At 36.6% G+C, this 15844-nt stretch overlaps 1 protein-coding gene across 1 annotated transcript in view; it reads left to right on the top strand.

Annotated features, from left to right (window-relative positions):
- The window catches only part of CPA6 (carboxypeptidase A6), a 222943-nt gene extending 209742 nt beyond the window's left edge, over positions 1-13201 (top strand). The window contains exons 10-11 of the mRNA XM_039841813.1: positions 3034-3118; positions 12665-13201. Coding sequence (XP_039697747.1) covers positions 3034-3118; positions 12665-12852 — 273 coding nt within the window. The 3' untranslated portion in view covers positions 12853-13201. The remainder of the gene's footprint in view (positions 1-3033; positions 3119-12664) is intronic.
- The last annotated feature ends 2643 nt before the right edge of the window (positions 13202-15844 follow it).

Genomic DNA, 15844 nt, shown 5'->3' with positions numbered 1-15844 from the left:
ATCTGACAAGGTAGTGGTAAGAAATAACAGCCTTTCAGGCATAAGATTACCTGAAAGTGAAAAAGCAGTGTTCCTTTCTCTCTTCATTTCAGAAACTCAACAAGCTATCCACTGTAGGCATAATTCCTAGTAAAGTGAGCCTGATTCAGAACCTACAGTATCTAAAGGCCTACCAAGTTCAAGACCAGGCCAAACTAAGATACAGTGAGGAAGCGGAGCAGAGGGAGCAGTGATCATGAAGAAGCACAGGAGGGCTTTGGGGTTGCTGCTAACTGTCTGTGCCTTTACCTGGCTGGTGTTTCATGAGTGTGTGCAATTTGTGATCATGCATTGAACTTTAAACTTAAAATTTGTATTCTCTTCTGTATGTTATACTTAAATTTTTAAAAGTTTTATAAAAGAGAAGCATCCATTTCTCTCTATATACCTTAACTCTAAATCCTGCACCAGTTACCTGAGGTTGCAGTCCAGGACTAGAAGGGTTGGGGAAGGTGAGGAGGTCAGGAGATGGCCTGAGAGAAGATTTACATTCTGTCCAAAAGAACTTTGTTCTTGGCATTCCAAGCAAGAATTCTGAGCAAATTCTCTCCCTTGACTAATATTATGAATGTAATAGTTCTATTTGACAGTGCCATTCTTCAGCTGCTCTGCTGGTCAAATAGGCATTTTGTTGGTGGGTGGTGGTGGTGTTGACCTAGCATCCTAACCACCACGTATCACAATGTTTCTATAGGCAAACGTTTAGCCTTTTCTAAGTTGGGCACAGTGTCTATTTATAGTCTCACAACAGATTATATAGGGTATATGATATATTAAAACTATTACATGAGAATGTTCTCCATATTTTGAATTTATCTTTCCACCAAGAGTTAACCTATTTTCTTTTTGTCTTGGTTTGGAGGATGTGGTATAAAGAGTAGATTAGTTGTTCACAGCCAAGGATAGATTTGCCTCCCAAGGGATATTGGACAATGTTGGAGACATTTTTGATTGTCACAACAGGGCTGGGGGATGCTATTGACATCTAGTGGGTAGAGGCCAAGGATGCTGCTAAACATCCTGTGATGCACAGGACAGCCTCCCACAGCAAAGAATTATTCAGTCCAAACTCTCAGTAGTGCCACTGTCGAGAAATCCTGTTAGTGGGTTACATATAAATCATTAAAAACAGGATTATAATTCTCCAGGTCATCTCTGAGTGTTAACCAGAGACCATTAAATTCTATTAAAATTGTTCAAAAACATTCCATCAATATATAGGAGTCTGTGTTTCTGCTAGCATTTTTTAGGTCATTCATTAAGTTGCTTTGGATATGCAAATAAAAAATATTCTCCTTAGCTGAGGTCTGATAAGTGAAGCCAGGGTCCTTTAGGACAATTGGAAAGAGAAAGCAAAGAGAAAAGAGGAAGTACTTAAGCTCTCTCAAATAGGTGTCTAGCTGTGCCACCCAGGAAAGTAATCCTCAGAAAATGTGCTGAAGTTTCCACTTTTTGTGGAAAGATCATATCTAAACCTCTTATCTATATGCAACTGTACTGAGTAGCAGAAATGCAGTGAGCTGAAAAGGCTAAACCTACGCACACGTTTTGTGTAAACAGGCAAAGTGGATATGTATTATTTCTTTCTTAATGGATTTTTCCCCTCTGTTTTAGTCATCTGTAATAATGAGGAACAAAAGTCTCTTCACTAGCAGAATGCAATAATCTTCTAAATGTAGAAATATCTGCCCTAGCCATGGGATATTTGTGACCATTGAATAAGATGTTAGAATCTTAAAACATTCTCCATATTATGGATACCTCATTATGGTGTTTACATCCTTTTTAATACTGGCTCCTGAGAGGAGACTACCATCACCGGTGAGATCAATAATAAACTGTCTGCCAGGTTCTGGAGCCTGGTCCCTGAATATCCACGAGGGGTGGCATTTTCTGCAAATGCTGCTTTATGCATCCCTGAGGCGAATGAAGACAGCAAGCGGAAGCTGGGTCCAACACACAGCTCCACGTTGCCTAGAGTGCCTCAATGGATGTTTTAAATTATTTATAGCCTAATTGAAATGGGATCATTGTACACTGGTTTCCACATACTGCTTTTTCTCTCACCAGTCATATAATACTTCTCTAACTCCTTGTTGAAACCAGTGTTTTCATGCCATTTGAAAACGTTTTCGAGGGTAGCTTCATTCTAGCTCATGTTAGAATGTTTACCATTTTCGTGTTTTGATCACGTTGAGCATTTCAGCATTGGTGGGAAGAATTCCACCTCAGAATTTCTACATCTCAGCACTACCTGGCTGAGCTCTGTCAGGCGTACGTAACCTTAGCAGTCATGGAGCATTCTGAAATTGTTCCTGTTCCCAGTGGAGATAAACATAAGAGAAGTCATTCTTACTAAATTAGAAGGCTTCTTAATTGATCCAAATGTGTTTTAAATACCATGTACTCAAACACTGAAGTAGGTACTTAAGGATCGATAAGATTATGTTGATACTCTTACAGATCTATGCTTATTCAACATTCATGCAAGAAATATTGATTAAGCATCTGTTATATATAGGCTCATGGCTAAATACTGCATATGTAGCTATGAATGAGACGGACATGGGTCCTGCCTATCAAGCATTTTGTAATTTATGGAAATATGTGTCTGAACTAAAAGTAAGAGGACAGAACCCTACATCAGCATCAGACGATATGAGTACTTATGCACTTATCCCAACTCGACCCCTCCTTGCTGTAGAACCCCAGCCTGCCCATTTAACCTTGATGAGCCTTCCTTTTCTCACCTGTAAAATAGGAATATTACTGATCACTGGCTTGTTATGAGGATCAAATGTGTTCTAAAACATATTGTACAATGCAGCACGTGACAAAAAGTAACATAACAATATTATTAAATATAGCTATTAACTGATGTGCCCATCATTGTTCTTCAACTGATGACTGACAAGGCTCAAACAACATGCCAGTGTTTCCAAGGATTTCAATGCAGTAATGTAAGTGATATAATTTCTCTATTTTCCCTCACAGGAATCTGCAGCTTATAAAGCTGTGAATGCACTTCGGTCGGTATATGGGGTACGGTATAGATATGGACCTGCCTCCAGCACATTGTGTAGGTTTCCTGTGTATGTTGTGTTAGAGTCGTCTCTTGAACTAATATCCTGTGTAATTACTTCCCTTTAAAAAAAAGAGAAGGTGTGTTCCACCCTAAAGTGGGATTTTTGACTACCAAATTAGCCAAGGAAAATGAAGGGAGTTTATCTCTGATTAGTTTTTTGACAGAAATCACTGCACACACTTAAATAAATTCTAAGCGGAGAATATTCTAGGCATGTAGCAATGACTACAAAGTTGAATTGAGATTTTATGACAGTAGAAAGTACCAAAATGGTCTCCTTAAGCAATTGTAACTACTGTAAGCATGGAAATGGGCCTTGAGATGATAATGAAGTAATGTTTCAGCCTGAAAATAGCTTCCCTTTTATTCCTTTCCATTCTTCTTATGAAATTCTGTTTCTTACATAACACCTTCAGCTGAATTTCTCCTTAAAAGGTGATTAAAATTTTTTTAATTTTATATGAAATAAAGAACGACTAAGTCTATGGAAAGAACTTGCACAAAAAAATCAGGAGACATGGATTCTGCTCCTAATTCTGTCACTAGATATAATCCTAGCCAAGATATTAATTCTGGGCTTCGTCTGCAACTGTTCAATGAGCATTTGGATTAGATCATGTCTCAGGGCCTTTCAAATTCTAAAATTCATTGACTACGTGATTTGGAAAATCTAGTGAGAAATCATAAATATATGAAGGTCTGTGAATGCACATTAAGGTATCACACACACAGGTTATATGTATATGTGAAGATAGTGAGATCCAATTATGCTTTTCGGTGAGGTAGCAAATTTCCCCTGATGTCTTTAATCTACCTGTCATTATATTCCTAACCACTTTCTTCAGCCTTCAGAAGAAAATCTTGGTTTATCAATTATCAATGCTTATCAAATAAGTTAATCCTAATAATGAGAGTGTCCTATATATCTGAACTTTTTTTCAAACTCCAGGATCATTGGTCTAATGCTGACCTTTTTAGAACAATTTTTCAATAGAGCCACCATGAAAAGGGAAATATAATATTAAAAAGTCACATTACCAACTTTTGGTCAAGGTAGCAGAGTAGGAAAACACTGTGATCACCTACTCCCGTGACTACATCAAATTACAACTAAATTATAGAGCAGCCATCCTTGAGCACCACCTGAAGACTAGCTGAACAGAACTCCTATAACTAAGGATATAAAAATGCCACGATGAGACTGGTAGGAAGGGCAGAGACAGAAAATGGGCTGATCTAATACCCCAACATGTGTGGAGGCTAAGAATCAAGAAAGATATCTTGGCTGTGGAGGTTTACACTGAGGAGCAAGGGGTCCCAGCCCCACATCAGGGTCCCAGCCCCATACCAGGCTCCCCAGCCCAGAGCACCAGTGCCAGGAAGAAGAATCCCCACAACATCTGGCTGTGAAAATCAGTGGGGATTTCCTCTGGGTGAGAGAGAGAACCACTGTAGACCCAGGCATTGTCTTATAGGGCCCAAGAACAGACTTACTCACCTACACTTGTCATAAGTTCCAACTAAGGGACAGCAGCTCGAAAAGCTCCAGGAACATATGAGAAGGAACTGAATTGACTGGCTTCACAGAAGGGGTAGAAGAGCAGCTCTCTCCAGGACAGAAGTGCTGGCAGGGACCACTGTTCCTTTGTTGAGCCCTCCCACCACCCAACCTACACACACAAGCGAGAATCGAATCTGAGTCTCTAACAATCTAACAAGGCTAATACCCCTTGCCCCACTCTGAGGATTTCCTGAAACTCTGCCCCACTCAACTCACATACCAGCCGAAACCTCTTCCACTAGCTATTCTTCACAAATGGCCACCTAGGCCTGGGCTATAGATTTTCCTAAAATCTCTCGAAGGTTAACAAATCCAAAACAAGCAGCAGCTGGCTTCAGCGTGCCCTGTGCCTCTTACTAAGCAGCCCCTAGCCTGGCACTACTGGCAGCCAGCCTCAGTTTACAGCATAGCCTCTCCTAGACACCTCCAAGCCCAGCATAGGCAACTATCAACCATAGACCACTTTACAACTCCTACCAGGTGTTCCTGGGCCAGGCATAGGCAGCAGCTGACCTGGGCCTGCACCAAAGCCCCTCTCTAGAGGATCCAGAGCCAACACACACAGTGCCCAACTTCAGACCAGAGAACAACCCAATTAGCTCCACAAATGACACACCTAAAGGGTGGACTGGGCAGGCACCAGAGCAAATCCTGCTCTACGAGGTCAGCTCCTGCACAGTAGCTCATCCACTGTAGTCACAGCCAGTCCTCACAGCCAGTCAGCCTGAGGGTAAATCCTACCCACTGGCATACCAACAGAAATAAAGGTTCAGGTACAACAGGAGGGCATATACACAACCCACACAAAGAACGCCCATGGGCCACCCAGCTCAAGTGACCAGGGAGAATACAGCACTGAACTCCACAGGACACCTACTACATAAGACCACTTTGCCAAAAATGGGAGACATGGAAGATCTACCTAATACATGAAAACAAACAAAGGGAAGCAGCCAAAATGAGGAGACAAAAAAACCATGTCCCAAATGAAAGAATAGGATAAAACTTCAGAAAAAGGACTAAATGAAATAGAGGTAAGCAATCTACCAGATACAGAGTTCAAAGCACTGGTTATGTGAATGTTCAATGAACTTAGACAAATAACTAATGAACTCGGGGAGAACTTACACAGAGACAGAAACCATAAAAAAGAACCAGTTGTAAATGAAGAATACAATAATGGAAATGAAGACTACACTAGAGGGAACGAAGAGCAGATTAGATGAGGCAGAGGATCGAATCAGTGATTTGGAAGACAAGGTAGCAGAAAACCCAATCAGGACAGCAAACCCAATCAGGACAGCAAAAAGAAAAAATTTGTAAAAGTGAGGATTGTTTAAGGAACCTCTGGGACAACATCAAATGTTCACATCATAGGCTTACCAGTGGAGAAAGAACAAGGGATAGAAAACCTATTTGAAGAAATACTGACTTAAAACTTTCCTAACTTAGTGAAGGAAATAGACATACAAGTCCAGAAAGTGCAGTTAGTCCCAAATAAAATGAACCTAAAGAGATTCACACTATGATATATCATAATTAAAATGCCAAAATTTAAATAAAAAGAGAGAATCCTCAAAGCAGCAAGTTAAAAGCAGTTAGTTCCATACAAGGATCCTCCCATGTGGTTTCTCAATGGAAACTTTGCAGCCCAGAAGAAACTGGCATAAAACATTCAAAGTGATGAAAAGCGAGAACTTGCAACTAGGATTATTCTACACAGTAAAGCTATCGTTTAGAATTGAAGGAGAGATAAAGAGCATCCCACATAAGAAAAGATAAAGGAGTATTACAGCACACAGTATTACAAGAAATGTTAAAGGGACTTCTTTAAGAAGAAAAAAATAAAAAATATGAATAATAAAATGGCAATAACTACACACCTATCAATAATTACTTTAAATGTAAATGGATTAAATGCTCCAATCAAAAAACATAGAGTAGCTGAATAGGGAGGAAAACAAGACCCATAAATATGCCCCCTACAAGAGACCCACATCAGATTGAAAGACACATACAGACTGAAAGTAAGGTGATGGAAAAAGATGTTTCATGAAAATGGAAACAAAAAAAGCTGAGATAGCAATACTTATATCAGACAAAATAGACTTAAAAACAAAGCCTATGACAAGAGACAAAGAAGGACATTACATAATGATAAAGAGATCAATCCAACAAGAGGATGTAATCCTTGTAACCATTTATGCACCCAAAGTAGGAGACTCTAAATATATAAAACAAATATTGGCAGACATAAAGGGAGAGATCAACAGTAATACAGTCATAGGCAGGAATTTTAACACCCCATTGACAATAATGAATAAATCATCCAGACAGAAAACCAATAAGGAAACAGTGACCTTAAATGACCCATTAGGCCAGATGACCTTAATTAACATTTTTAGAATTATTCACCTAAGGGAGAATACACATTCTTTTCAAGTGCACATGGAACATTTTTTTAAGATAGACCACATGTTAAGCCAAAAAACAAGTCTCAATAAATTTAAGAATGAAATCATATCAAGCATCTGCTCCAATCACAATGGTGAGAAATTAGACATTAAAAGAAAACTGAAACACACAGGAACATGTGGAGGCTAAATAACATGCTACTAAATAATGAATAGGTTAATAACAAAATTTGGAAGAAATCAAAAGATACCTTGAGACAAAAAAACACAACAACCTAAAATCTGTGGGACACAATCAAAATAGTTCTAAGAGAGAAATTCATAGCAATACAGGCCTACCTCAAGAAACAAGAAAATTTTCAAATAAACAATCTAACCTTATACCTAAAGGAACTAGAAAAAGAACAAAGCTCAAAGTGAGTAGAAGGAAACAATAAAGATTAGAGCAAAAACAAAAGAGTCTAAAAAACAATAGAAAATATCAATAAAAGCAAAAGCTAGTTCTTTGAAAAGATAAAAATTGATAAACCTTTAACCAGACTCATCAAGAAAAAAAGAGAGGACTTGAATAAATTAAATCAGAAATGAAAGAGAAGAATGACAATCAGCACCACAGAAATACAAAAAATTATAAGAAAATTCTATGAATTATATGACAACAAATTGAATAATCTATAAGAAATGGATATATTCCTAGACTGAATTAAGAAAAACAGAAAATCACAACAGACCAATAACTGCTAACAAAATCAAGTCAGTAAGCAAAAAATCCCCAACAAAGACCTGGACCAGATGGTTTCACAGGTGAATTTTACCAAATATTCAAAGGAGAATTAACACTTAGGTTTCTCAAACTATTCCAAAAACTTGAAGAAGAGGGAAGGCTCCCAAGATCATTTTATAAGTCTAACATTACCTTGATTCCAAAACCATATAAAAACATTACAAAAAAAAAGAGAAAGAAAATTTAGACCAATATCCCTGACGAACATAGACACAAAAACCTTCAACAAAATATTAGAAAACCAGATTCAGCAATACATTAAAAAGATCATATTCTATGATCAAGACGGATTTATTCCTGGGATTCACAGTTGGTTCAATATCCAGAAATCAATTAACATGATACACCACATAAAGAAAATGAAGGATAAAAACCATATGATCATTTCATTAGATGCAAAAAAAAAGAAAAAAAGACACCTGACAAAATCCAATATCAATTTATGATAAAAACTCTCAGCAAAGTGGAAATTTAGGGAACGTAATTCAACATAATAAAGGCTATATACGATGAACCCATAGTTAACATTATACTCAGTGGTGAACAAGACAAGGATGCCTGCTTTCACCGCTTTTATTCAACATAGTAATAAAAGTCCTAGCTATAATGATCAGACAAGAAATAAAAGACATCCGAACTGGAAAAGAAGTAAAACTGTCATTATTTGTCAATGACATACTATGTAGAGAGAACTAAAGAGTCTACCAAAATACTATTAGAACTGATAAATGAATTCGGTAAAGTAGCAGGATACAAAAATTAAGATTCAGAAATCAGCTAATCAATTAATATTGCATTTTATACACCAATAAATCACAAAGAAATTTTAAAAAATAATTCCATTTACAATTGCATGAAAAAATAATAAAATACCTACAAATAAATTTAACCAAGGAGGTAAAAGACCTATCTTTGGAAAATTATAGGACACTGAAAAGAGAAATTGAAAAGGACACAAATAAATGAAAGAATATATACTATGCTCATGGATAAGTAGAATTAACATCGTTAAAATGTCATTCTACCCAAAGCAATCTACAGATTCAACACAATCTCTATCAAAATACCAACAGCATTTTTTCACATAACTAGAACAGATAATCCTAAAGTTTATATAGAACCAGAAAAGCCCCCAAATAACCAAAGCACTCTTGAGAAGAAGTACAAAGTTGGAGGTACACTATCTGATATCAAACTATATACTAGAAGGCTGTAGGAATCAAAATAACATGGTACTGGCATAAAACCACATAAATTAATGCAACAGAATAGAGTCCAGAAAGAAACCCACACCTATATGGTCATTTAATCTATGACAAGGGAGGCAAGAATATACAATGCAGTAAAGACAGTCTATTCAATAAAAGGTGTCAGGAAAACTGGACAGCTACATGCAAAAATATGAGACTAGACTACTTTCTTATACCATATTGAAGAATAAATTCAAATTAGATTAAAGACTTAAATGTAAGACCCAAAAGCATAAAACTCCTAGAAGAAAACGTAAGCAGTAAACTCTCTGACATTGCTCTTAGCGATATATTTTTTTGGATATGTCTCTTCGGACAAGGGAAACAGAAAATATAAACAAATAGAGCTATATCAAACTATAATGTTTTTGCACAGTGAAGGAAATCATCAACAAAACAAAAAGACAACCTATCGAATGGGAGAAGATGCTCACCAATGATAATCCAATGAGAGGTTAATATCCAAAATCTATAAGGCACTCATACTTAACGCCAAAAAGATACTCCATTAAAAAAGTGGGCAGAGGAACTGAATAGACATTTTTTTAAAACAGGAAATACAGGTGGCCAATAAATATATAAAAAGATGCTCGACATCATTAATCATCAGAGAAGTGCAAATTAAAACCACAATGCAGTATCACCTCACACCTGTCAGAATAGCCAGCAACAATAAATCAACAAACAACAAGTGCTGGAGAGGATGTGGAGAAAACGGAACCCTCGTGCATTGTTGGTAGGATTTTAAATTGGTGCAGCACTTTGGAAAACAATATGGAAGTTCCTCAAAAATTAAAAATAAACTACCATATGACCCAGCAATCCCACTTCTTAGTATTTATCCAAAGAAATCCAAAACACTAATTTGAAAAGATACATACACTATGTTCAGTGCAGCATTTTTTATAATAGCCAAGATATGGAAGCAACCTAACCATCTATAAACAACTGGATAAAGAAGTTGTACGTACATACAATGTAATATTACTCGGCCATAAAAAGAATGAAATCTTACCATTTGCAACATGGATGGACCTAGAGGGTATTATGCTAAATGAAATGTCAGACAAAGACAAATATCATATACTTTCACTTACATGTAGACTCTAGAAGACAAAATAAACAAAACAGAAACTCAGATACAGAGAACATTTTAATGGTTGCCAGATGGGAGGGGCTTGGGGGGGTAGGTGAAAAAGGGGGTGGGATCCAGAAACACAATTGTCAGTTATAAAATAGTCAGAGGGATGTAAAGTAGAGAATAGGGAATATAGTTAATATTATAATAAGTATGTATGGTGCCAGGTGGGTACGAGACCTATCACGGGGATCACTTCATAAGTTATATAAATGTCTAACCACTATGCTGTACACCTGAAACTAACATAATATTCAATGCCAACTGAAATTGAAAATTTTTTTAAGTTTTTAAATAATGGGGGAAATCACATTACCAAGTAATACCTATATATATTAACAATTTTAAAACATTAATTTTTAAAAATTTTACTCACACTTCACATTCTCAGCTTGATATCAAGACATAGTCATAGTATTATATTTACTGAGAAGAACCTGTTACCATAGAAATGAGGCTGTCGCAGTACTGTGATGTAACTGTTGGCACATATAATCTCTGACTTTGGCTACTATGACTACTATTTGTATTGCCGGTGTACTCCAACCCAGAAGGACAATGAAGCCACAGCCAGCCCACCTTCTGTCTTTAATTGAAGCAAAGAGAGCCTGAGAAACACCAGAGTCACGTAATTGCCATCTTCACATAATAATTCTATCTCTAACTTGTCCTGGCAAAAAATAGCATAAAAAAAATTGTGTCATATGAGTAAATAATGCTCTGAAATTTTTAACATAATAGTGTGTCAGGCTAGATCATATAAATTTCAGGGAGGAAGTATATAAAGATTCTTCTATGAAACATATACTCATTTATTTTAAAATTATTAAGAGCATGTTATGCTAAAAACTACATACTGGGCACTGTGGGGTGTAAAGATGCAAAATAACAGGTAATATATGCTAAGCACATTATTTCATTTCATTTTCACAACGACAGTATGCAGTAGGTATTATCCCTTTTTCAAAAGGAGACACTGAGGCACAGAGAAGTCACAGGTGGTAGGACCGGATACAGCCCAAGTTTGCAGTCTACCTCTAGTGCCCACACTTTCAACTCTGTTGAAAAGCTGGAGCATGTGAGATCACAGGAGCCTTAAGGAGATAGTTGCCAGAAAGGATTGTCAGGGAGGTTAAACACTACTGAGAGGTCGAAAGTTAGATCTGAGGGAGAAAAAGTTTTTAAAAAAAGGAGATTAGGCTTGCTGTCTTTGGTGACTTTCAAGAACAAAGTTTTCATGGACTACTAGAGGCAAGAACCAGGGTAAAAGTGGTTGAAGATGTACAAGAAACATACATACTCTTTTGAGTTCTAAAGTGACAAGAAGAACAAGAAGATGGCATATAGCAGGATCATGAGAAGTACTATAGGAAAACCGTGCTTAAACATTTTGATCAGTGCAGATGCAAAGAGGTGTGGGGGCGGGGGTTAATTAATGAAACAAAGTCCCAGAGAAGGGACCCTCTCACTAGCAGAGAAGACAATGAATGGTATCAAAAGATGACACGTAAAAGACAAGTAACTTTTCTTCCTCTGAGCCAAAAAGAGAAAAGTCAGAGAGCCATGATGTCAGTAGAGGAAGTGATGGGCTAATTACCTGTGATGAGCATGGCGACAGCAAAAAAGTGAGGGGCTAGAAGAGACTAGAAGGACGAGAAGAGAATGAGAAAGTTTCCGTAAATGAAAGTCTAGAAAAAGGAGCTGAGAGCAAGCAGCTTTGGGAGCAGAGAAAGTGATTAGTGAATTTACAGCAAAGACTGTTTCCAGCACCCTCATAAGAAGTGAAAGAAGAGAAACTAGGCCAGAGAAACTATGCAAACAAAGGCAGAAAAAGGACTGATGGAGCCTTTTAGGGGTCTGGTGAGAAATTAAGTGAATTGACCATGGCCCAGTGGAGAGTCAAATGAAATTATAAGAAGGCTGGGAGGAGTCTGGGAACTTCGAACTTAAGCAAACAAAGAACAAGTTTATTAGGAATGAAAAAATAAGGAAAGTAGAAGAAATTAGGAGGTTTTCTAGGAACAGAATTTCAATATTCTAGACCTTGGAAGTGGAGAAGAACTGAGTGATGAGAAGGAAAAAAGTCCATAGTGTGGTTTCGTTTATGGGTGAATAAAGTGTGGGTGGGGATAAATGTTACTGGAATTGAGGCTGAGAAATTCAAGGTCATTATACTGGAAAAACATTAATGCTTAGACTAGATCCTCAAAAATGATAGCAAGTATGATTTATAAATTCCATGAGCTCAATGTCAAGGAATTACTGTTAAATCATTCTTGTTGAAATGGTATTTATTGGAAGGATTTAGTATAGCTTAGTGAACCAAGTACTATATATACATTTTTTGAAAATTACGCAGGCTGATTTTTTTTTTTTTTTTTTTTAACTTTTAGATGTGAGTTCTGGAAGCTCAATGGATTGGGCCTACAAAACTGGAATACCCTACACATTTGCTTTTGAACTACGTGACACTGGGCACTTTGGATTTTTACTCCCAGAGATGCTTATCCAACCCACCTGTACAGAAACCATGCTGGCCGTGAAGAACATTGCAATGCACCTACTAAGGAAGTGTCCTTGAGATGGCCCAAGGTCAAGTCCACCACCAGAGAGAGGGCTGATTCCGCACAAGAGTTAATTGGCAATGGGTAGAAATTGTTTTTAAAGAGAGGGGCATGTTTGGAGTGAACATATCTGTGGACTTTAAAAGGAACTTCTCATGCAATTCAATGCTCTGTGGCAATAAAAAAAAAAGACAAATAATAATAATAAAACAAGAGCATAGACTAGTTTGTTGTAAGAAAAAGCATCTATTTTATATCCTGTCAGAGTCTCATTTGATTAAGGTGGGGAACATTTTCAAATTCTTTTGCCTCAAGAAATGTACAAATTGAGGATTTCATTTTAAATAAATCTCATGTTCTCAATTAAGATCTTGACTACTAATAATGTTTAATCATGTGCTTCTTTTGAAATGAAAATTTTTGAAATGCAAAGAACTATATCCCTTAATATAATAAATATAAAATTTTCAAGACTTTGAGTTATTCACGTCTTTATTCCCTGGCATTAGTGTACCACGTACCTATAAAATAGCAAGATAGAGCATTTATGTTTAGACTCTGAGAATACCACTTTTAAAATAGGAGAAAACATTAATTGAGGTGCCAGACACAGCAGTAAGCACTTTACACTAATAACCTCACATTATTCTTCATATATTATACTACTATTATCCTCATTTTTCAAATAAGAAAATTGAAGCTTAGAAAGGTCATCTAGACTTTCATTTCCAGAAATATGACAGCATAGACTTCTGGACTGCTGGAAATAACTAAAATTTCTGGACAAAATTTGATTTTTTAAATCATCTTTAAAATATCAAACAAAAAAGTAAGGGGATCTCCAGCCAGGCATTGAGTGAAGGCAGGAACCTAGAAAGCTAAGTGGTGCGCTATTATCCTGAGAGCATTGTCAAACCAGTGAGTGAAGACTGATTTTCACAGCATTTTGGAGAATGAGAGCAGAAAAGAAAGCTCAAGTCTCCCCTAAGATGAGAAGTGTAATAGATTCTCCTCCTACCAGGATTCTGGGATTCCCAAAGGTAAATTACAAATAACCCCCATACTACATCCAAGAAACCACAAGGCAAATGAACTATTTCAAATTTGGCAAGAGTAAAGAGGGGAGAAGTTGCCACTGAGAATGTGGAACAAGTCAACCCTCACCTGAGTTTGCAGCCCAATTTCAGATTACAGGTATTTCTCACTTATCAAAACTCACTTAAGACCACCCGCTTTTATGATACACCTACATTAGTACCTGTTTTCACTAACAGAAAGAAATCCAAAGAGGATTTTTACTTTTACAAAAAAAAACAGAGAGAGAGAGAGAGAAAGCAAAAATAGCATTCAGTGTTTGTTTTGCAGGGAGCTATGACAGAGGCAGCGCGCACCCCAATCAGTGAATATGGCCCCACTGAGCTCCCTACCTGGGAACTAAGCATCTCAGCACCAAGCCACTAAGACTGTGTCTTAGTGAGCATCTGTGCTTTATCTTGATTTATTTTGTACATCCATTAGCACGATGTGTCCTAAGATGACTGCTTCTTCACTTCATGCCATTTTGGTTTATGAAAGTTTTCACAGGAACTCTACTTTCAGAAAAAGGGATAAACCAGTACCTAAATGGTCGGATAAACCTCTAGCCAAAAATGTAATGCAGATTAATCCCAGATTGGTTGTGCCCTCCAAGTATTTGGTAGAAGCAAATACAAATCCTCTCAGAGGACTTATCTTTATTTGCTCGTGAACCTGGGATAAAGTGGGCTTTATAAAAATTTTTCAGAGTAAAAAAAAAAAAAAAAAAAAAAGTGGCGATAAAGGAATAAGGACTAGAGTAGCATGAAATTTGTCAACAACACCACTGAAGCCTGAAGACAGTGGAGAAATGCCTTCAGAGTTTTGCAGAAAAGTTTTGTCTTAAAAATCTACATCCAGTAAAACAATCAATGAAATGTCACATTTTCATAAAATTGAGGTCCTAAATCATTCACCTTTCTCAGGCCACTCGTGAAGGTTATGCCTACCAAAATGAGGCATAAATCAAGAAAGAGAAAGATGTAAGTTGCCAGAAAATAGGAAATCCAACATCGGAGAAAGGCATGGGAAAAGAATCTCAAGATAATGGTGAAGGGGAAAGTCCCAGTAACGGCTGTATGCCAGGCTTAGAGAACAACTAACTCGGAATAGGAGAACCGAGGACTTCAGATTCTCCAAAGTGAACATGAAACAGAACACTTAAACATGTTCATTTTAACTTATATCAGAAAGTGTAGGGATGAGTCAGTAATAAAGCACAGATACCAAGCAAACAACAAAAAAATGCAATTGTTAACGCTGGTGAAAACATTAAGTAATAACACAAGAGAAGAAAGAATCATAGTATACTATGTGACATATCTATAAATAATATTTATATAGTTAAATGTTAACCCTAAATATTAATTTAACCCAAAACTGTGATATTAATATATCGAAAGGACAGGAAGAAGTAAATGTATAGTAGAGGAAGGGGTATAGGAGAACTAAATCTTCAACTGCTATAGTAGGACGTCTATAGACAACATCTAAAATCGAAAAAGAAATCAAGAAATATCAGTATTTGCATTTAATTTAGAAATAAGTAAATACAAGAAGAAATAATTTTAAAACTTTTTTAAAAAAGATATAAAAAGATTTTGAATTATTAAACTAATGAGAGGCAATGGGAGTCAGAAAGGATGAAGCAGAGGACTGCTGTGGTTTTTTGTAATACAAACCTTGTCATAATATTTGACTGGTGTTATTTTTAATTATGAAAAATATCTTACAAAGAGTACATTCCTCTGAAAAGAAGATCGTTTTTTAAAAAGAACTCCCAACTTCTCACCACCCTATCTTTTTGATGTTAATAAAATGCACATCGCTTCAATAAAAAAATCAAAATTAAATCTAAAAAAAATATTAAATGAGATTATATGTGGAATGCCTAGCACAGAATCTAGAACATAGTAGACAATCAGGAAACGTTCA

The sequence above is a fragment of the Pteropus medius genome, unplaced genomic scaffold (assembly GCF_902729225.1).
Source record: "Pteropus medius unplaced genomic scaffold, Ma_sr-lr_union100, whole genome shotgun sequence".
NCBI classification, from domain to species: domain Eukaryota; kingdom Metazoa; phylum Chordata; class Mammalia; order Chiroptera; family Pteropodidae; genus Pteropus; species Pteropus medius.
The sequence above is the reverse complement of the archived record's forward strand: the minus strand, read 5'-3'. Positions and strand labels throughout refer to the sequence as shown.